Genomic DNA, 22,634 nt, shown 5'->3' on the forward strand with positions numbered 1-22,634 from the left:
TTCTACACTCTGCAGTTCAGGGATAAATGCAGGAAAATTCAGAGAATTGAGAAAGTGATCTGAAGGTGAAGGAATACAGAGCATCCTCCTCTTTGACCTGACAAAGATATTGAACATAGACTTGATCACATTCTAAAGTGACATTTGTGACCTGTTGGTTTTGTTTTTCACATAAGCAAATTGCAAAGTTCTACCACATACCAGGATTAACTGCTCCCTCCCAATTATTTTATTCCACGTAACCTCTACTTGAGCACAGGTCCTCAGATGATACACAGGCATTGGACTCATACCAAACTCAATGGGTTGAAGCATCCAAATGCTTCAAAGAGATCCAAAGAGATCATCCATCTCTTAGGGCATCACAGGGCTGAGAATAAACTTACACTGATCTTGACAGGACAGATACAAAGCCTCATAGTTTTTAGTGAAGATACATCAGTTCATTGAAGATTCCCAACTTTTTAGAATAATTGCATATATTTTATTTATTTATTTAGAAGCAGCCAGAAGTGCTGACCAGCCAAACAAATTATGCAAGAAACCTGGGTTTTGTTAAGGTTTTGCTGGGGCTTTTTCTCTTGCTGTTTTGTTATTGGTATTTTTTTATTTCCTTTAATCTTGCATAACCGACAATCAAAAATAGCTTTAAAAATCTATGGTGAAACAGAAGAGTTTAAAAAACCCCAGAACTTAATTGCTCATACACAACAATTGCTGAGTTAGATGATTCATTGTTAAATACAATCAAATTACTTCATCCTGATGGGAACTGGGAGACCTCACAAAAGTTGAATTTCAGGGACGAAATCTTGTTTTCACCATCATTTAAAGCAGCATAAATCTAAAGAAGTTCAATCAAATACAATGGAACTATACCCATTTTGCACTAGTGGTGCAAAACAGGTTTTGACTCCAGCTAATTTTTTTGTACACAGGCATTAAAGCCAAACACAAAGTATTCATGGTCACTTGAATGAGAGAGTAATTTATGTACCATTTTTATGAGCATATGCTGTCGTATCTCAGCCTAAACTTCTTCCAAGAGAATCCATACTTTGCCACTGCAGACAGCTAAAAGATTGTCAGAACCTTTCTAACTCCAAGAGCTGAGATGGTAAGTTTATAAATAATTTCTTTTTGTTATGGTTTTCAGCCCTATACTGTAAAAGGAAAACCTCAGGATGGCTAATCCTCCATCTAAACATTGACTTTACGAAGGGAATGGTGAAACATCCAAATGTAGCCTATGAATGCCTTCAGAGCAGTTAACATAAAAATACATTGTGGAAAATTTACTCTTTAAGAAGGAAATTTATAAAATGAAGTTGTATGAAAATCAGTATGAAAAAATGCAAACCAAAGGCAGCAGGTGTCTGTGCCTCTCAGTCTGTCAAAGATGTGCATTTAGTCTGAGTAAAGCAGGCAGATAATCTGCCATGCTCTATGTATCTGCTACCAAATAATGAAAAACATCTTGCATCTATACGTAAAACTTGTATTTCAGGAAGGGTTGCAAAAGAAATGTTCTGCCCAATAAACTAAGCTACATTTCATAAAGGTATCATGAAATGTCTCAGGTAGTCTTTCAAATGGATTATGTTTTCCTATAATGCAGTTAGAGATGGAAAAGCATCTCCAAAGACAAACAACTTCATTTAGTCTCCAGGAACAAGGGAAAACTTGGAATTATTTTAAATCTGCAGTTTAGTCTGTTTAAAAATAAAATTTATTTCTAATAGAAGCTAGCATCTACTTCTCTATTTATCAAGACTCTGCTTCTCCAAATAAAACTTCCTCATCAACAAACTTTTTCATACATACAAATGGGCTTAGGTACTACATTTTTACTACCAAAAAAAATCAGGATCAAGGTAGCTTTTCATTCATATACTGCTATCCAGCTGCAGAACATCAAATTGACACTCGACTTCCAAACCTGTATTTTGGGAGTCTCTGCTTATCTCTGCATTGTCATCAGGTAGTTTGGGATGATGTAAGGATACATGGTCCAAGTCTTCCCCTGCAGCCTGACAGGGAAATAGGGATGTGGTCAGGATCAGTTCTAAAACTCATGTTCTAAAGCATTTCCCACAAATATCAACCACATGCCTACAGAGCAAGACATCACACAGCCATTTTCAGTTCTCTGCTGCTTCGCAGCTCTTTTCCACATGCATCCCATTGAAGCAGGCAGGATATTAAATCTTTTGAAACACTTAATCTTCTCACAACTGAGACTGGATTTCAGTAATAAACACTTGCTGTAATTTTTCATCCTTTGGGCCATTATATTTCCAGGAAACAAGGTCAAGATGGCATTTAATAAAAGGGTTGCTAGATTTGTTTGGTTCTTTCTTCCAAAAGAGAAGCCTTACAGAGGCAAGCAACAAATGGAACAATATGGAATACAGCCAGGATCTTCAGGCCTAATACACAATTAAGAAGAATCTGAACACAGGAAAATTTTCCCTCTAATTCCATCCTGAATATATATTTGTCCTGTATTAAATCTTTGTCAAGTCCTTGAGGAAAATTTCTTGGAAGAGTTTTCTTTTCATTGGAAGTACTTATAAGTGTAATGACTGTAAGGTCAATGAAAATGTTTGAGGTCTACTTTTACTGGTATTTAAAAATATCCAGAGGTCTATACTGCAAACAAGGATGTATAAATAAATATATGTGTATTTTTGCCATTGTTGTTCCTGACTACTTATTTTCTACTGCTCTTTTCACTCTGCCACAGTTATTTTCACTGGAGATGTTCCAGTGATGTACCATTAGCTTACTCCCACTGTGCAAATACTCTGGATACTTTTGAAACATAAGAAAACATCTCAAAAAATCTAATTTGTCTCTTGGTGGATATGAAAAAATATACTTTTAAAAATGTGCATTTTTTTCTTCTTATCTCAAACAGTAGTATTTTGTTGAACTGGAATGACAGCAAATCACTGAAGTAAACAAAGTCTAGCATTAGAACATTTGATTTACAGCAATTTTCTTTGCTGTAACAGGAGTGCTACATCTTCAGCATAAGTTTTCATGTTCTCTTTCTTCTCTGTGAGGCATAAATTAGGCTTTCCCCTCCATTTTATAGCTGGAGAATTAGGTAATACTGACATCCTATAGAGAAGTTTAGTGGGTAACTGAAAGCAGAATTTGGCATGATACAGCTCCTTGAGGAGCAGAGAAATGAAGCCCAGGACCTAGAACTGGACTCCTGGCAAGCCCCTTCTAAGGCTGAACCCCACTGCCTCCCTGGATCACAGTGCTCCCACCGATGTAAATCTGGAGGGGCACTGTCCAGGACCCTTCCAGCACAGTCAATAAAACCACAAATTCAAGTGTGGGTCAGGGCGAGGACAACAAACAGCAAAAACAAGACTCTGGCCAAGAATCTCAGCCTGGAAAACCAGGCAGAGAATTTGCTTTGTTGGTAAGATGTGTTCAATCTGCTTTAACATCTTTCTGCATTCTTTTTTTTTTTTTCATGGAATGCTAAGAATAATTATGAAGAATTCCCCAACTGACGCACTTTGGTGTAGGTCCAGGGAAGTCAGCAGAGCTATGGAAATGCAAACCTCTGCAAATCTTTTCATACGACCTCTTTAGTACCTATGCAGGGACTAAGAGAGACATCTTTTAACAGAGGTGAGCTTCTAAGAAAAATTGAAAAGGGGCCAGTCCTGCAGACACAATCATAAAATGTTCTTAAGCTCCTCCTTTTCTGTGCCACACAGAAAAATTTCTGCAGGAAAAGGGCCTAATTTAAGATCAAACACAAGGAGAAGGTTTGATTGCACTCTAACATTACTTCAAACCCAGAGGAGATTCAGGAATGCAGGTCTGTCTTTACAGAACCTTGTGGATAAAGCTCTTTGCTGAGATTATATGACAGCAAAATTTCCATTTCTCTTTAAGTTTTAAAACTAAGAGGAAATATCATGTTAGCTTGCTGTGAAGCAAGCTTTCCCTTTCTCCTCATTGATCATATACAGTGAAAAGAACTGGGAACCTGGACTCCTAAAGCAGACTCTGAACAGAAATAATAGAAATATGGGAAGTGTCAGATTGTCCCAGTTCCCTCTGTCATCCCCAATTTACTGTTTATTGATGGAAGCTAGAAATGTAGGGAGCTGAAGTGTGACACTAAGCAGGACAATCCCCTTGGAAGTAGCACGTTCTGTATCTTCTGGTTTGCTACTAGACAAGCTGGAAGGTGAGCAGGATGAGGTAGAATAAAAACGAATCCCACCTTCTCTATTTCTAATTATATTCCCTGTTCCATTTTATGTTTCTTAGTTTTAAAATGAGAAGAGCATGAAATGAATACTTTTGCATGAAAACTCTAAAAAAAAAACCCCAAACCCCATTAAATTAAAAGCAAACAAACCCCCACAAACGAAACAACAAACTAACAAACAAAACAAAGAAACAAACAAAACAAATAAGTAAAAAGTCCCAAACTAAACCAAACAACAAAAAAACCACAAAGCCCCCACAATGACCTATCTGCAATAGGTTCCTTATCTCCCCAGGCCTCCAGGCAAGTCCAGTAGAATAGAAACACACTTTCCTCAGGGAAAACAAAACAAACAGAAAACCCTAATAAACTGTTAAAGTCCAAATATACATCAAAATAACCTTCCTACAACTGCCTAAGCAAACATAGTATTTTGCATACAAGTGGCCTATTAAGTAATATATCAAGAAATCAAGGTCTGAGGCACCACAAGAGTCACAGTCTGAGGCACCACTTGCCCTTAGACTGTCCAAGCCACTGTGCAGACCAACAGCTGGGTTCATCATGCTACAGAATTCCAAAGATCAGCCGTGGCTGCCAGCATTGTCTGTCTGCCACTGCTCCTTACTCCTGCCTCAGGAAGCTGCAGTTAAAAGCACATATTCCCAGTAGCATTAAGCATTTACCAAACAGTAGCTCTAGTCCTGGTCCCTCAAGTCTCTTTCTCACCCTCCACTTCTCAAATACTAACAACTACCAAAAAAACCCCCAAAAAACCTGTTTTCACCTGTTTTTTTCCTCTTCCCACAGATGCTGTTTTAAAGATTAAATAATTTTCCCTTTGGCTATTTTTGTTTCAACTCTCCAAGGCAATAATCTCTAAACTAAGGGGTTTTGTCAGAATTCCAGAGAGCAGTGTTTAGGAAATGACACCACTATTTTGGTGCAGCTATGATAATAAACTCTTTAGTGAAAATTGAGTATGATAATAACATCTTATTGAGTAGGAAAGATGTCCTGTTTACAACATACATTAAATGTGTTGAATGTGATCACAGAAATATTAACATTCCACAGAGACACTGGAGCTCTGGGCAGGAAGTTATTTACAAAGAAAAAATGCATCCAATAAAGTTATTTTCTCCCTCTTATACAGAGTTCTGAGCACACTTCTTTTCTGGGTGTATTTTCAAAAATTTCTGTGTTTTCAGCATTCATTCATTTTTCATGAGATATTATAATAACACTTTTTGTATTTCTTCATCCATTTTGAAGACTATACAGTACAACTTTGTGGACATGCACACTTTGTTACAGAGAATTAGGTGGTCAACCTTCCTCCTTGAGGGCTGATAATGACATAATGAAGCCAACATGAACACTGTTACTTTATGCTGGAAGCTATGCACCAATAATTTTTCCATAGAAAGAGAAATAATATGTTTTCTAGCCCAGATGAATACTGTTTTATATTTCTCCAAACTCACACTCTACAACAACTTGCCATTGACCTATAATATGCTTATTCATTTTTCCAAAAAATGATCCACTTAAAAACTTGGATTATAGCTTAGATTTTGCCTCTCTTTCCACTTAAAGCACTGTGTCTGCACCACTTTATCTTCCAGTCCATTCGAAAAGGATGGAGAAGACTTCTGTTTAATGTGTGTTTACTACTGAGTGGCTGCTAAAATTTATACAGTTAGTACAAACACTACGTATTTCACCTCATTTCAATTACAGCACTGATTGTCAATTAAAACGAATGTGGTTAGAACTTGAAACTAACAAAGAAACTCAGAAGAAATTATTTACAATAGCTGGATGCATGCTAAATGCTTGATGGTCTTGTACTTCATTTTTTGAACCAGGATCAGCAATGAAATCAACATAACACAATGGAAAACACTCTTTAAGGGAGAACGATTTTCCAAACACTAAGCTCTGAGATTACTGTCTAAAACTGAAATTGTTTTCCTCCTCAACTGTTAAACAGAGCTACTCTCGAGGAGATGCAAACAAATTGCTTTTTTTACTAGGCCAAGAAGAAATCAAGTCAGCACTGTATGGATTCTGCTTTCTATTGTTCCTGCTTACAATTGGAACCACATAGAAGAACTGGCAAAGTAGAGCAGCAGGGTGACATTTGCTACTGTTAGTTTATAAAAGAAACTCCTATTAGTTTGAAAACTGAAACCGAGCAAACAGAAAATGGACAACACAGAGAAAAAAAATCTGAGCAGACTTTGGGGAAAGCTTTTTTTTACTGCAAATCAAAATCAGCTTTGCTTGTTTGGGGTGGTGGGCACAATTGAAAAGAGGAACCCTGGAGTGATCCATGTGGTCGGAATGAGATGTAGGCAACACAAGGTCTCCAGAGAGGAGAGACCTTTCTCCCTGTCAGTGATTTATGACAAAGCCCTGTGCCATCCCCAACAGCTCCAGCTGAGTGACGTGGGTACTGGGCACCCAGCAGTGACTCACACTTGGAGACAAAAGTCATCTCACAACTCAGGGCACTGAGATGGAGGCCAAACCAAAATATTAAACTCAAGGCTGTAAGAATTCATCACAATCTCAGTGAAATCCAAAATCACACCTGCCCAAATGACCATCACTGCACAAGAGTGAGTGCAATCTGAAATGAGATCTATCCCAGGTACAGGGTAACTGCTTATCTGTACATCAACATCAGGCATCTCCCTCATACCTGCTTCGTGTGACCTTGTTCCCCACATACACGTGACCCTTGTTCCCTTCCACACATGCAATGAAGGAAAAACAGAACTGCACAGCAGAGGTCTCAAAAAACCTATTGCTCACATGTTCTTTGTACTGGGCAATGGCTTTCACAGCAGAATATGGGCAACCCTGTCTTACCTGGGATCTTTAGCAAGCCTGATCTACTTTTCCACAAGTAGTTTAAATATTTCATGCTTAACTTTTTCCCAAAACCTCTTTGCTATGACAAGGAACGCAGGCAATCTGAACAGAGTAAGGACTGAAAGGGAAATTTAAATATCTGCCTGTAAGTTGTCCCTCCTGCCCCTGCACAGACACAGAGAGGGACAGAGAGGGAGAGAGATTTTCCAGACTGAGGAAGGAAGGAAGGGGAGAGGCTGTCAAGGGAAGATGCATCAGGGCCTGTAGCTTAGCTCCAAGTCTAGCTGGGAGAACAGGAATCCTCCCAGGAGTGCGTGCGTGCGGGTTTTTGTCTGATTTTGGCTGATGTTTTGTTTTTATGGGTTCAACTTAAATAGAAGCCTGGAAGTATTTAAATTATACTTCTTTGGGGAGTGACTACCTCCTTTCTGTCACACACGTATCTGTCACACAAACCACCACAAAGACAGAATTTTTGTCTTTTTATGGCTGTATCAGTTCTTTTTTCTGCTTGCTGCATGCCCCTGGGTGTTTTGTCCTTTCTCTTCACTGCTGCTCCATATATTTATCCTTCCATTCCTGCCTTTTCTGTCTTGCCTGTTTTGTCTGCAATCAGAGCAGCACAACTCAGCTCAATGGGTGTCTACCACAATGGGAGCAGTAATACAAGTATTAATAACATCCTGCTGTTAGCAGGAGAGACTACAATCACTTTTTTAAGGACAAAACAGCCTGACCTTAGGGAACATATACAATACTTAAGATAATTACAAACGTCATGTTCCCTTTGGCGGCCTATTTTTATTACCTATTTCGTATCAGGCATGGGAGGCCCTGGGGCTACTATTTTGTTTGTCTGGAGTCTCTGAGCTAGACGACATGGCCAGCAAAGTCAGTTCATATTTAACCCTATATTCTGTAGATGAAAACCATAATGCAAAGCACCTGGGTTTCATTATCAATCAAACCACCAAGCAGGGCACTTATCATAAAGCTCTTGGCTTGCCAGTTCTAAAATTCTCCAAACTGCTTTGATGTGAACATCAAAAACTCCTGGACTACATGAACGACCACTCGCCTGACCTCATCCTTTAATTAGCACATCGTACCTGAGAGCACCACTCACAGTAATTACACAGCGTTCTTTAAGACCATTAATTAAATTGTTTCATTTTGTAGTGAATTGGCCTTACAGAGGAGACACTGCACAGGAAACCCACAGGACACCACGTTTTGGGGCAGGAGCCTCTGCTGCAGCCAGTGTCATCCACATCTGCTGAGATCTCAGGTGTCCCTAACATCACCAAAACCCAGAAATAATTAGGTTTCTTATTCTCTGCACCTGAGACAGAGAAGTGACACAGAAAGTCATGGCCCCCTAAGTGTAGTGTGGAAGCCTAAAGACAACTGTGTGGTGTTGGTGTTGCCCTTAACCAGCAGATGTTCACAAGGTGTCTCAGTAGCTATGAGCAATCTGTTCCCTTGGCAATCACAGCAAAGAAAAATGAATGAAACTCAAGACTGAATGCAATCAGAACCATACAACTTGAAGGTGCTACTTCCAAAGCAATAGTGAGAAAAAAAATCTAGGAAAGATAGGAAGAATCTCTTGGCACCATTGTAGCATACACCGTTTTGTAAAAAAAAAAGTACTGTATTGAAAAAAATTTTATTCATAGATATGTACAAAGTTCTACCTGTGATCACAATTCCCTGGAAGATTTTTTTTAAAATGTGTATATATATGCATATTCTGTATGTTTACTTTTCTGAAACCAATACAAAGTTTGAGATCATGTTCTCTCTAAATTTTCAGCAAAATTCTACTATGCAGTGTATTTCCCTTCAAGATAACTGGAGATTAGGCAGTAGTTTGCTGTAATCAGGTTAGTTTCTTGTTTAACTTAAATCAGTTGGAGCTCTTTTAATGATATGGAATAGTCAGCAAAACTTCAGAGAGGAAATGCAATAGCAACTATAAAAAAGAAATTTATGAAAAGTAAAGTCAGAAGATAAGATGACAGAAGGTTATCCCTGCTTACTCCAGCTGAAAGCTCCAAAACTATATCCAGCAATTTTTTCTCATGTTGGAAAGCTCTGCTACATGCTTGCTGAGTATCTGGGAAGAAGGAATTGCATATAGTCCCCAAGGGCATATTAGTGAAAGTGCTGCTCCTTGTGAAACAGCTACAATCCAACTTATTTGCAATTACTTTTATCTTTTAAGAATGTGCAAAATTATACAGTCTATAAAAAATAGTAGGCTTCACCACTAGTATCAGCATTGAAGAGGGTAAAAAGAAATGCTTGTGATCTCTGTTTAGCATCAGAACAAAGTAGGGTATAAATATATATGCATTCTCCTTCACAATATGTTTGAATTGTCTTTTTGTTAGGAAGTGTAGAACAATTTTTTACAGCATAATTTGAAACATGAACTGCTGGAAGGACTTATGCAAAATACTTGTAGCTGCTAACTATCAGATGAAGAAGCTGACAACCTACACTGAAATGTGTTTGTCCTATTTAAAAGATCTTGCTTGTAAAATACTAAAAAAAAAAAAAAAAAAAAAAAAAAAAAGGTTACAGATTAGGTTCTTAGCCAAGATTTAAGTTCCACACCATGGAGCTTATTTAGCTTGTTTGGAGACATATGTAAAGGTTTGGCTCATCTTTACAATGATTTCACCATCATTATCTAGAATTGTTGTGCCCAGCACCCTAATTCTAAACTTCAGGACCTTGCTGGTCCTGGAGAAGGAAGGACAGGAGAAGTCTCCATCACTATACACATAAAATCAGGGTATAACCTGTCCTTGCATGCATCTTTTTCAGCAAAAAATGCAGGAGACTACTTATGGTGATGCCAGAGAAAGAAGGATAATCTCTCTTACCATGTCAATAGTCTACTTGTTTTAAAAATAATCCATTTTGTCAACTAATTTAGACTAACAGTTTCATCTGAATAAAAGGAAAAAAACCCCAAATCTTCCCTTCGTCCATGAAGGCAATGACTGAAGTGTTCTTCCCAGATGTGCAGGTCCAGGTCCAAATTTTCATCTGCCTGATTTAGGGCTGCTGGTTTCCTTAATTTAACATTTAATAAAAATTTTCTGAGGAGCAGCAAGACTATTTCTTTCATGTAAAAGATAATTTAAGCGTCTAGTAGGCAAAGAGATGGGCACAGTCAAGCAATAAAAATGTTCTTGTTTTCCTAGGTTTCATGCTTGAATCTTCCTATGACTTCTAACAGCTTCCCACTAGCAAATGTTTCTAAGTACATCTATTGAATAATTCTGAATAATTCACTACACTCTCTGAATTCTAGCTGAGTAAAACATTTAGCTCTCCAAATATACAACAGTTACTGTGGCAATTAAGCTTGTTGGTATTTAAAAAGGGAGAAACTCCAATTAATAAATTGTACCACATTAGACATTGATCCACCTGAACTCAGAAGTGACATAACCACTACCACTCACTTATGGGAACACAGCTCCACAATCAGTATGAAACTAGGGAACACCTGTCCCAGATGCTGCTTTTCCTTCTGGACCAGAGCAAAAACATACAGGAGCACTGTTTAAAATGGAAATGAAGGAAGGACTGTAATGAAAAGGACTGCTGCAAGGATGCACAAACTGAATTGTCACAGGCACTGGAGAAAAATGCAACATTTGTGTAATTTTTTATGCCAACAAAGTCTTTAGAAGTCTGTATGAGAGTGAAACAGGTTAACATCACATCCAAACAACTGGAAAAGACAGTAACAAGAGACTGGGCTTCATATTCTCATGTTGCTCTAATTTCCTAAAATTTGATTAATTTTGGCGTACAGTTAGAATTCAATAAGACCATATCACTATCAACAAATCTGCAGAAATTCTTCTCCATACCTACCTGATGGGAACATCAGGACTGCAGTACTGGGTACTTTATGCAGTTACACACAAAAGTTTAAATGAGATTTTCACAGAAGAGATTTTGTATAAGCTCCCTCTGCTTTTTGCATCTGTTCCTCTGTACTCTTATGAAAACAAATACAGAGGACATATAAAAAATTACAAATCAAACTAAACCAAGGGCCAGACTGCACACATTCAAAAGAAAAAAATACGTCTGATTGTGTACGTGGTTGCTATAACCACAGGGAAAAATGCCAGTATATTTTCAGTGCTTGGCCACACTTCTGGCTTGGTCCTCAACTTGGATCATCTTTAATCATGAGTAAATCTGGTTAAAAAAATAAAATCAAGAAATACTTTTTGTGATGAAAAGATGCTATTTTTATTGAAGTGCTCTAAAAACATGCTGATTTTCATGACAAATTCCAGCAGGAGGAATAAAAGGATGATATTACTTTCTATCAAGCATTTTGGTCAGGAATTTTGACATCTAACTTCATATGTATTCCTTATTTTATTTAACTAATTGCACAACAGATCATCAGCAATCGTGCATGTTGCCTTGTGCCTGATGTGTTATGATAAATTTTTTGTCACTTTGTATAATTTCTACACAAATGGTACTTTGACCTAGAAAAGAAGTTAGGTGTGTCTGCTAATAGTAAATAGAAGCTGACATTAACTACCCCTTTATCTTCCTCTAACAATGTACATAAATTACATAACTATTGTCATTATAAAATACTGTGATAAAGATGTGTAGGAAGATAAAAAATGAAGTGTTGTGAGAATAAACTATAGAACAGCAAAATCAAGTTCGTCTGAAACCTGGAGTGAAAGCTCCTAAAAGCCACAGCTGAGTTTCTACCAAGCTGAAGTTCTTTAAGAGTTGGTTGTCATTCCAGAGATGAAAACTGAATCCTTAAGCTCCTGAATGTCCTATGAAACAAAATCCGCCTTGAGGCACTACAGGATTAGTCAACACTTGCAAGTTTCCTGTCATCTTGTTAACAGCCTCAACCTCAAAATATTAACGAATCTTACATTAAAATGTGTTCTGCCAAGGGTAATCCCACGTGCCTGCTGAGAGCACACCTTGTTACCAGGAGCAATGGGGGCTGCTCTGCCCCCGGCGTTCCCCACCTCGGGTGGGTGATGCTGCAGGTCCTTGCCGAGCACGGCACAGCTCCGAGGGGCAGGGCTGACAGCACATTGCAGCTCGGTCTGTGCTCAGTGCAGAGCTGCTCTGCTGAGCAGAGCTGCTCCCTCTCAGAGCTGCTGCCCTGCTCTTGTGCATCTCTCACGGAAGAGACCTTGCAGGGTGAGGAATGGAGCCCTCACCCAAGCCTGAAGGTTAAACCCCAAAAATACATGACCACATAGAAATGGAATCCTTTTCTTTTTTAAAGCAAGGGAGACTTGGAAGTCACAGACACAGAAAATGTCTGAACTAAAACAACCAAGAGGTCAATGCAGCAATTTCCAAATTCTCATCCACTCAGACTATGCTGATTTGGGACAGTGAATATAATTTGGGATTGTGCAGAGGGAAGGCTGGGGAGGAAGGCTCGTCACAACCAGAGTCCAAAGGTGAGAAACACCTCAGGAAGGATGAAGGAAGGCACAAGTGGGACTTGGCAGCTGGACAGAGTCCTGCTTTCTTTGCACAGTGGTCCATAGCAGCCAGTGGAGACCGTGTAGTCGTCCTCTGTCACACACAAAGCAGAATCACTTTCCTCAGACGGATTTTGGGGCACACACAAAGGAGCAGGATGGTCATGTCTGTGCTGCCTCATGCAGCTCCCACTCTGGCTTCTTCATTCAGTAGCTCCCCACTCAGAACAGTCTTGTCCACCCCAGTGCTCTGCCCCCAAACCAGAGAAATGCTGCAGATTCAACAAAGAACCTGCAAAACCCTCCCTGCAAAACCTTCACACTGTCCCTCTCCAAAATTTGGTGCCACTGGCTGCTACAGAGCTGCTTGTAAGAGGGCTCTGCCTCACCTTCACAGTGAGAGGAAAGAGAGAAGAAAACGGATGCAGGGAAGGGTGGTCTCCATTCCCTGCCAAGACCTTCCCAGGGACTGGGAGGAAGCTAATGCTCCTAAGAACTGGGCAGTGGCAGGACACTGTCCCAAGTGGCTGTGGCTGCCAGAGGGCATGAACAAGCCTGAGAGCACGGGAGAGGGACAGCGTTGCTGCAATGTTTGTCTACAGCTCTTTGGAACGAATGCCAAACAGAAGAGATGGACACTCTCTGAAGAGTGGACACTCTCTGAAACACTTTCTACATGTGTTACCGTATTTTTGGTACACAGAAGTGGCTCCTTGCCATATGCAAGCATACACACACAGGCAGAGCACAGTTGCCTCCACAAAGCAGCCTCTCATAAGAAGCAGCTTTCATACATGAAACATCTCATCTGTGAGGACGAGGCTAACCTGAGGGCATCTGTGAAGAGATATGTGCATGCTCATACTTTGTGTACAGCTCTTCAAAAAAGCACATCCACTGTCAATCTCTGACAGCTCTGGACAGCTGTCATCATTAAAACAGATGATGTTTCTCAAACACATAGCTGAAAAATGAAAACTCATTATTAGATTCATCTTAATTTGAAGGGCCTCTGCTGAATTTCTCCCCCAGAAGAAGTTATCAGTTCTGAGAGTGATTCATCTACCTAACTTGAGATGTATTTTGCGTAGCACAGATCCAGACGATCTCAGTGATTATCCTGCCACTGAGGCAGCTATAGCTCCAATGTGGTCGCGGACACCCAGGTCAGAGGAAGCCTCTCTCACAGTATCAAGAACTGCCTGTGGCTTCGGTACAGCAGTGAGAACCACACGCACCCTCTCTCTCCAGCGATGTCTCGGAGGTGACGTTTGCAGCGAGTTGCCGAACCCCTTCCCTGGGACAGCTGCAGGACTCGCCAGGGGAGATGCGGAACGCGGCAGGGATGTGACCAAGTTACCTGCTCCGCGGTCCACGGGGTGGTGGGAATGCCGGGGTGGGCTAGCACAGAGCAGGGGAGGGGACAAACAGCCGGCACAGCTGCCGTCCCTGAGCCTGACACCCACACGCGTGTGTCCCCCCCGCCTTCCCCGCGGGCAGCGGGTCCCGGCCGCGGACACGCGTGAGCCCCGCGCCCCCTCTGCCCTCCGCGGCTGCGGCGCTCACCTGAAGCAGGTGGTGAGCTCTCCCGTGGGCTTCAGGCAGGGGTACCGGGTGGTGGCGATTTTGTTCTCGGAGCAAACCTCCCTGCAAGGCGGGGAGTCGGAGTATTAAAAAAAAACAAAAAAAAAAAAAACAAACACAAAACACCAAAAACCCAGAAGGCAGGAAAAAAGAAAAAGAAGGCGGCAGATGCGGAGGACGCGCACAGAAGCAGCCTCGCCGCCGCAACACCCACCTGTCGCCGTCCTGCGGCTCCTCCCGGTAGGTCCAGCCGTGTCCCAGCGCCAGGAGCAGCAGCAGCCGGAGCGGGGCCAGGCTGCCGGCCGGCCGCCCCCGCGGGGCCGCCCCCCGCCGCCGGCAGATGTGCCCGCGGGGAGGGGCCGCGCGCGCCCAGATGTGCCGGCAGATGCTGCCCCGCGGCGGGGCGGCGGCCAGATGTGCGGCGGGAGTGAGGGGGACATCGAGACGCAGCCCCGCGAAGCCGCGCTCCGCTCCCGGCTGCGGGCAGCGCGGGGAAGAGGGGGGACAAGGGTGCCCGCCGCAGGGTGAGGGGGAAAGAAAGTCGTGGAAAGGTCCCGAGCGGCGTGGGGGGATCAGCGTGTCTCGGTGCACCGCCACTGATGCTTTCCAGATTCGGCTTTATCTCAAATCTCTTCCCCAAGGGAGCAGAGCAGTTCAAAGCATCTCTGCTGCGACGGCTGTTTGTCCTTGTGTACAGCTGCCGCTTCCCCGCCATTCATAAAGACGGAGATGAATGACAGCAGACTCCGGCAAAGCAGCGCATCAGGTCCGGCCCGCTTTGCCATATCCTCTTTTCACGGTTAAACTGCTCGGGACCAGGGGAGCGAACCTGCGGAGCGACTGTGCCTTTGCAAAGTGTTGGGCAGATGCATTTGCTTTGATCACCACGTAACTTCCCACGAGTACCAAAAGCTCCGGGGACATGACAGGGTGCAAATCAGCCTTTCCAGCACTTTCACCTGCGGTATAAAAGACCTAATTTTGCAGTCAGAAAAATCAGGGAAATGTGAGCAACGGGTTGTACTCATATATCATTACAGCCAGAAAAGTCAGGGTTATGCAAGGAGCTGTAATTCGTCTGTTAAACCAGCACAGGAGTAACAAAAGGGTGTAAGATTGAGAAACACACTTCTATTTTTCCCGCTGCCACAGGCACCATTTAAACAAGTAATTTCACTATTCTGTGCCTCAGTTTCCCATGTCTCTAAGAGGAAGTTCCTGATAACAAAATAAATGAATAAACAATGCAGATCCCCATATATGAATCAGCTATGATTAAGCTGTTAATCCCTTTGGTATGTTGTCCAGTACCCAGAAAAAACCTAACTATAGATTAACTGGGAAATTATGGGATTTTTCAGAAGTTTTTCCTGACTAGCACATCATACACTGTCACCATGGCCTGCCTGTGCTGTGAACTGCCAGCTTCAAGGTATTTCTTTCCTCTAGGCAGCAATGTACATTATCTGTACTCCTGTGCTCAGTTAAGCAAAGGAGTGCTGCACAGCAGACTTTTTTCCCCACTTGTTTTGGCTTTTGCTCTCAAGAGGATGTTTCAGATGTTTATTCTGTCATAATTACTTCTTTTTCCTTTATACAAATAATGAGTAAGCAAAGACAGGACTTGCTGTCTTGAAGCCAGAGAAAACTGTGGGTCTTTCTCACAGGGCTAAGCCCTCACCTTTCCCAGGCAGCTTCTCCTGATTTGGAGATAACAGGAACAAAAGCAAGATCTGGGTGCTTGGACCCCAGAGCTCAGGAGACACCTGTCTCCACATCGTGTTCCTTACCCTCCCGCTCCAAGCAGAAAGTATCCAGTGACAAGGCCTGAAATGAGGAGATTTGCACTGCTGTAACCCCTGTGATGTCTGTCTATAGATAACAAAGGATTTAATTTAACACATTCCAGAAGTGGTCACCGACCCTCCCAAAACGCTTCTTTTTTGAAGAGATTGAATCCCAGAGCACAGAGCCGAAACCCATTGGATGATTTCCAGTCCAGACCCAAGTGCCATGAATGCAGAAGGACTGTGATTTTAAAAGGCCTGAATATAGGCCTGGCATAAGTATGCTTCCAAAAAGGTGGCTTTTTTCCAGAACTTTTGCCACTCAGTGAAGATCTGATTCACTACCTGAAGTACTTAACTTGTCTCCCTGCCTGTTCTTTAATCCTTGCCACCCACATAGCACTGTATCAACACACTGTTATCTTTTTAATTAAAAAATATTATTATTAACTTACACATGTATTTATTTAACCCATGCTAACAGCCTTGCTAATTTAAAGATGGTAACCTGCAGATGAAGTTAATCCTGTGCTCAACTCTTCACCAAAGCAGGGCCCAAAGTTTTATATTGAAAAGAATTTCAGTGTGATCAACAGTTGACAGAAAAGAGAGGTTAAACAGCACCATACTTTGCATTTGGTAACTATATTGCAGCTGTTGCAATAACTATATTGCAACTACATTAAAGTTGGAGGTTTGGTCATTTTGCTTCATCAGCTCCATCTCAGCTTTAATGACCACGCAGCCGGGGTCATCCTGAGAGCAAGGCTTTCGTCCTGAAAAGTGTTGAAGGGTGACGGTGGTTAAGGAAACATGGAAAAGTTCCTGTTGCCTCCGGGAAGGAATGGCTGGGGCTGTTTTCATATATAGTAAATAAGCAGAATGGGATTTCTCGTGCGAGGGATGCTTTTTCTTGTGCGGGGTCATGTTAGTTTTGACTTGCCCAACTCAAGCACGTATGAAGTTGATTAAGCTGCACACTAAACTTTGGAACAGTCTCAAAGGAAAGAATGAGGAAATCAATGCAGTAAAGTGCTTATCAGAAGTTTTATTTACACTGTTTACATAGGAAGAAGATGCATTGTTTCCTGCAGTTCATTCATAATTATGTTGTTGAATTAATAATACAAATTCAAGTTCCTTTCTGGATATAGCTGGTAACTGAAATAGCCTAGAAGCAAACCTTGATCACTGCCTTCAAAGAGGCTTTTTCTGTAGTGGAAAGGCACCGTCTCTGAACAGGAGGAGAAGGGTGTAAGAGCACCCCTGACTCCTTAGAAATACAGAGGTTGTTTGCATGCCTGAACATCTTGAGCCATTATTAATTATCTACTACTCACTGATCACCACTAGGGCAGTTGTATTAGGCTCAGGAAAAATGCATGCTAGAGATTTGAAACTTTGATAGTGATCCTCAACAGAAGATTATTTTTATCCCCTTTCTACTCTCACATTTAGAAGAGCTTATGACCATGATGTTTAGGGAGGAAGGGTGGGGGTAGGGGAGCACAGGGATTTTTTGGTTAGTTGGCTGGTTTTTTTCAGATGTTTCACTGCAGTCTTCAGAAGTATGTGCTGTGATTATTCTTGATCTGTTTACAAACAACATTTTCATTGGTGTATTTTCCATCTTCTTCAAACACAAAGCAAGTAACCAGTTATTGTAAATAGTCTTAATCCCGCTACAGCATTGTGTTTGCATCAAGTGCCAGGTCTCCAGCTGTCAACATTGACATGTTCGGGGACATCAGAGCAAGGCTGAAGGTGTAAACAGACAGAAAACAGAGATTTTCAAGAACATCTTGAGTGAATACTTTGAAAGGCTTTATGTTGGTCATTCATGGATTAGGCTCCCTTCCAGGTTAATACCCAAACTGAACCTGGAAGTCCAGATCCAGACTTCCACTTTCAAGGAATATTGCACAATCCAAGCTCAACTGCTACACACTCATCCAGGCTTGGGCAGTGTAAAGATTTCCCACACCATTGGAACTCCAGGAAGCACCTAGAGTACTGTTCCATCTCGGAAAAAAAAAATCCAGAATCAGATCACAGAGAGGAAAAAAAAAAATCCTGAATGATTACATCTCTCTTTCTGTCTCTAGACAGGGGTGAAACTTCCTAACACCTACATGATCAACAGAGTTACCCAGTCTGTAAAAGCAAGGAACAAACAGGCAGAGCAAAGGCTAGGAGTGAATGCAGCTCTCAGAAATGATCTCCTAGAAGCAGCTCTGGGGCAGGAAGGAAGAGAAAGAAAGGGAAGAAAAAGAGAGGAAGGAGAAGAAGAGGAAACCTAGGGAAGAAAAAAGGCTGAAGAAATGTTAGGGAACCAAAAGGTCTGCCCAGGGTAAACAGGTATTACATCCTGAAAGATGATGGTAGGGCACCCAGCAAAGCATCTGTCAGAGCAGGGAAAATGTAGAAAGAGGTGAGAAAACAGTGGCATAGCCATAGGAGCTCTAAGTTATGTTTGGGATGTAAAGAGCAGAGGACAAGGTGAAGGAGGGCTATAAATTGGAGAAAGGCTGTTATTCTTCTTACCTCTTTGTTCCAGCCATTCTTTTGCCACTTGAAAAGGTGTGAAACTGAGGAAGTTAAAATATTTTATTTATTTTGCCTAGTAAGTTCAAGGGGCTGTCTTACTCTATGCTACAGTCCAACACATAAAATACCAAACAAAACCTGCATGAAATAAAAATATTGAGGCAGAGAAAGATACTTCTCATCACAAACACCAGAATGGCACTTAATCCACCTAGGAGACAAAAAGTCTTTGCTTTTTGTTGGAGGTATTTTTCACAAAACACATCAACAAAGGACCAAGGCAGTTGAAATGTGATGCAACTGTTTTGAAAATAGCCATGGAAAAAGGCATGTCAGAAAACAGAAAACATCAGGCACTGCCTCCAGAGAGCATCACAGCTACAGAAAGGAATTGCTTCTATTTCCCAGATAATTACAGGGCTCATCTTAGATTAGCAGCAAAAATAAACACCTTTTGAAAGTATCAGCTAAAACAATAACACTGCAGACCAAGAAGAAAACATGTAAATGAGAGCACTAATCCACCAAAAACAAATCCTGGTGGATACATGGGACATGGCATCACACTAACCAGACCTGACTTATTTTTTCAGGGTTTAGGTTTGAATTCCATTTTGTTATAAGAGATTACAGCTGAAGAATGTGGAATCTTCTGTGGCATCCCAGCTATCAAACACCATCGACCTCTGCAGATCATATGTGCTCCTTTTCAGTCTGGGCTCCTTTGAAAGGCCTGGCACACTGCTCTAAGTGCATGGACAGCAAAATAAACAGACCCCTTCTACCCAGTCAAAATGAACACATTGTGCTTCTGAAGTTTACAAGGTTATCCACCTAAATTGCTCCTCTGATGAGCATCCCATGGCAGTGTCATGTTCTAGAAGTCCTGGGTGTTGAGGAGGAAGGTCACTGACCCAGAAATCACTTTTTAACAACAGGCATTTCTCATATGTATGTAGAAGAAACTGGGTAGGTGGGAAACTAGATCTGATGATACAAACTGAACTAAAATTTGAGCACTTGTTCTTTTATTTGCAGAGGCACATTGTGGTGGCAGCATGGAGGAAGATAGTCCTGGGAAGTATTCCTTCTTTTCCACAAGCCAAAGGCATCCTTTGACTAAAAGAAGCTGAGCTGTTCTAGCATGCAAGCTATTGGCAAAGGAAGTGCAATACTCGAGACTCTTGTGTGTGCACACCACAGACACAGCCTGTAAATGGTCAGACTCTGACACCATCAACCCATTTAGGATTATGATGGATCCTCAGCAAGGTGTTGGGGTTTTTTTGCAAACTGTATGCCAAATAGTGCAGAGACTAGACACAGAGGCTTGAGCAAGAGACAACCTTAGTGAAAAATCCATGGTAACTGAAAATTTACAAATAAAGGGTGGGGTATTAAGTTTGTTTTTAATTATATATCATTAACTGACAAGCCTTTATTTTTTAGTATAGAATACTGCTCCTAGAAGAAAATAGCTTCTTGCAATGGTTTGCAAATGTTAGGAAAAATGTTCCAGTGACTAAGGCATCAAGCCACACCTGTGGCTTATGTAAGGTCTCAAGTATTTATTTGTTCTGATGGTGGTATCAGGTTAATAAAATAGACATCTTTAAAAGTTAAAAAATACTGGAGATTTATAGAAGTTATGTTTCACACTATAGAATATTAGAATGTGTAGCAATAGTTACCTAACTTGCTCCCAATGCAGATTTCCTCCAGCACTGTTGCACATTGTCCTTTCTAGCTGCTAAATCAAAATTTTTAAAATTTTTCCACTATGAGGCCGTCCACAGCAAGTTGCAGACAACTCAGGTAATTTGGTCCGTGTAGATGGAGCCTCCCACAGATTTGCCATCCCACCTGCAGAGCAGGAAACATTATCTCATGGGCTGTGCAGCTGTTTTGCAGCTACGGCCTGACGCAGCTCCAGACAGCTCAGGTAGCTGCAGCTACACCTGTGAGAAAGCTGCTCCTCCACAGCTCACCACAGCATTCCTTCAGCGTGCTCCCAGGCTTGGAGCCACGCAGGGGAGCTGGGGAAGGCCTGTGGCACAGGGGGAAGTAAACCAGCCCTCATGCTGCTCTGCTCATGGCAATCCTTGGAGCCCGAGCCAAAGCAAATGCAGCCTGGAGACTCTGTGCACGTGCCCCTGCTGTGGCATCTCCCCCCAGATGTGTTTTCCTTGGCTCAGGCTCCTGTGGAGCCCTGGGCACTCTCCAGTGGTAGATGCGTTAACACAGATGCAACTGGATAAAAATCCCAACCTTTTTGAGTGCTCTTGGGGAGCAAAAAAAGGTCCTTGTTCATATGGCTACAAAATCATAGTTCTTGTAGCTATGGGCAAAGCCAGGTGCAGGGAGGCTTGAGAGATGATTGGTATGCCACAGACTGAAATCTGCCTCTCCTGGGGTGCTGACTGCACCTGCCCTCCTTGGAAAAGCTGGGTCGCACACTCATACAAGCACAACTCCTCGACCCCTACCTTTAAATCTAGCAAGGAAGGAATGTTTTCACTTGCATGTAATTTATAAGTGGGTAAATTAACTTTACACAAATGTAACTCCCCACACTCAGACTCAGGCAGGTTATTTAAACTGAAAATCAACCTGACATGGAGTGGAAGCAACAGTTTTGCACTAACATTGCAGTTTTCCCTGACATGGAAATGGTTGTATGTTTCGTGCTTTTCATCTCCTGCATGATGGTTTTGTTGCCTCATTAGTTCTGATACATTTTTTCCCATCTGATTTCCTTCTAAATAAGGCAGCTTTGACTGAGGAGTTTCATTCTGCCCTACAGAGCAACACATGTAACTCATCACAAAAATGGGCTCGATTCAGACCAGTCACCCATCTCATTGAAGTTAATCTGGCAAAACACAAGCAAAAAAAAAAAGAAGAAGAAGAATACGACCTTCACTCCACAGCTTGTGACAGCTCACTCACTGCTTATTTATTCTGCACTCCTTGCAAAAACACTCCACACATTCAATCACATCTCAAAGAAAGGGGTCAAAAGGCAAGTGTTTTTAAACTGTCTCGGTTAAAGAGTCCCTTCCCATTAAAGCTGTGCTGGTTGTGTCAGAGATAAAAGACTGTTTTCTATGAGGACTGACCACTCTGACAAATCAACAATAAATTACTCAGAAATAGGCTCTGGCACATTCATTGCAGGAAAATGAATCTGCAGGCACCCTCCATGATTAACAGAGAATGCTTCTTACTTCTATGGATGGCTGTGTGAAATGTACACAAAGTTATCTAAATCTTTCAATGTTTATTTCATGATTAATGGTACTGCTTCTGGCCTGATCCCTGCAGTGGATGGCCAAAGACTAAGAAGTTTAAGGCAGTGGTGTGGGACACTTGCAGCAAAGAAATTCAATGATGAAAAAGAATTGTAAAAATCTATTATTTTGAGCTTGTAAAGTGCTGAATTTCTGTTTTCAGTGATGGATGTGGGAGATTTCAGAGGCTGTCAAGAGCAGGCAAGAAGCAAACTGAGCATGTTGGGAAAGATAATTTTCCTGCCAGAAAAGGGGAAAATCCACATTCAGATGTCCATTTATTGAGGCGTTAATTGTTAGGATAAATACAGAATTTTGCCTTGAGAAGGACCTTTCTCTCCAAAACAAGCAATTTACATCTGGTTTGACTTCAGCCTAAAAGAGTCCTAATTCTTGCCTGTCACTGGCAGGCTGATTTGCCACAAGGAAAAATTGTGCGTGCTTTACACCAATGAATCTGAGATACATTCTTTCCACATTTACCCTCTTGCAGGTCTTTTAATACTACAAGCAGGCAGGGCTTGGTCTCCTACGTCCTGCAAGAAGGTCACTGAAAATGTCTGGCAGTGCCCAGTGATTCATGATGTGCATGTTCCAGGTGTCCTCAAGGAAATGCACAGTGAGGTCTCTAAGGCCTTGGGGCTCTGTGATAACAGCAATCCAAGTTCTTGTGAAAGAAAAAATAAATCAATCAGCTCTATAATGCTTTACAATGTTCAGCACCTCTCAGCAGCAGTCTGGAAGGACCAAAACACTGGAGAATTAAGTTACACTTTTC

The 22,634-nt window shown here is 41.6% G+C and overlaps 1 protein-coding gene across 1 annotated transcript in view; it reads right to left on the reverse strand.

Annotated features, from left to right (window-relative positions):
• Positions 1 to 16,946, reverse strand: part of CCBE1 (collagen and calcium binding EGF domains 1) — a 99,740-nt gene extending 82,794 nt beyond the window's left edge. Inside the window, exons 1-5 of the mRNA XM_039710011.1 lie at positions 16,701 to 16,946; positions 16,023 to 16,104; positions 15,006 to 15,191; positions 14,447 to 14,834; positions 14,215 to 14,295 (exon numbers count right to left, since the gene is read on the reverse strand). Coding sequence (XP_039565945.1) covers positions 14,215 to 14,295; positions 14,447 to 14,834; positions 15,006 to 15,191; positions 16,023 to 16,104; positions 16,701 to 16,946 — 983 coding nt within the window. The remainder of the gene's footprint in view (positions 1 to 14,214; positions 14,296 to 14,446; positions 14,835 to 15,005; positions 15,192 to 16,022; positions 16,105 to 16,700) is intronic.
• Positions 16,947 to 22,634: the final 5,688 nt, after the last annotated feature.

This window comes from Passer montanus, unplaced genomic scaffold, assembly GCF_014805655.1.
Source record: "Passer montanus isolate IOZ18808 unplaced genomic scaffold, ASM1480565v1 scaffold22, whole genome shotgun sequence".
Classification (NCBI taxonomy): Eukaryota; Metazoa; Chordata; class Aves; order Passeriformes; family Passeridae; genus Passer; species Passer montanus.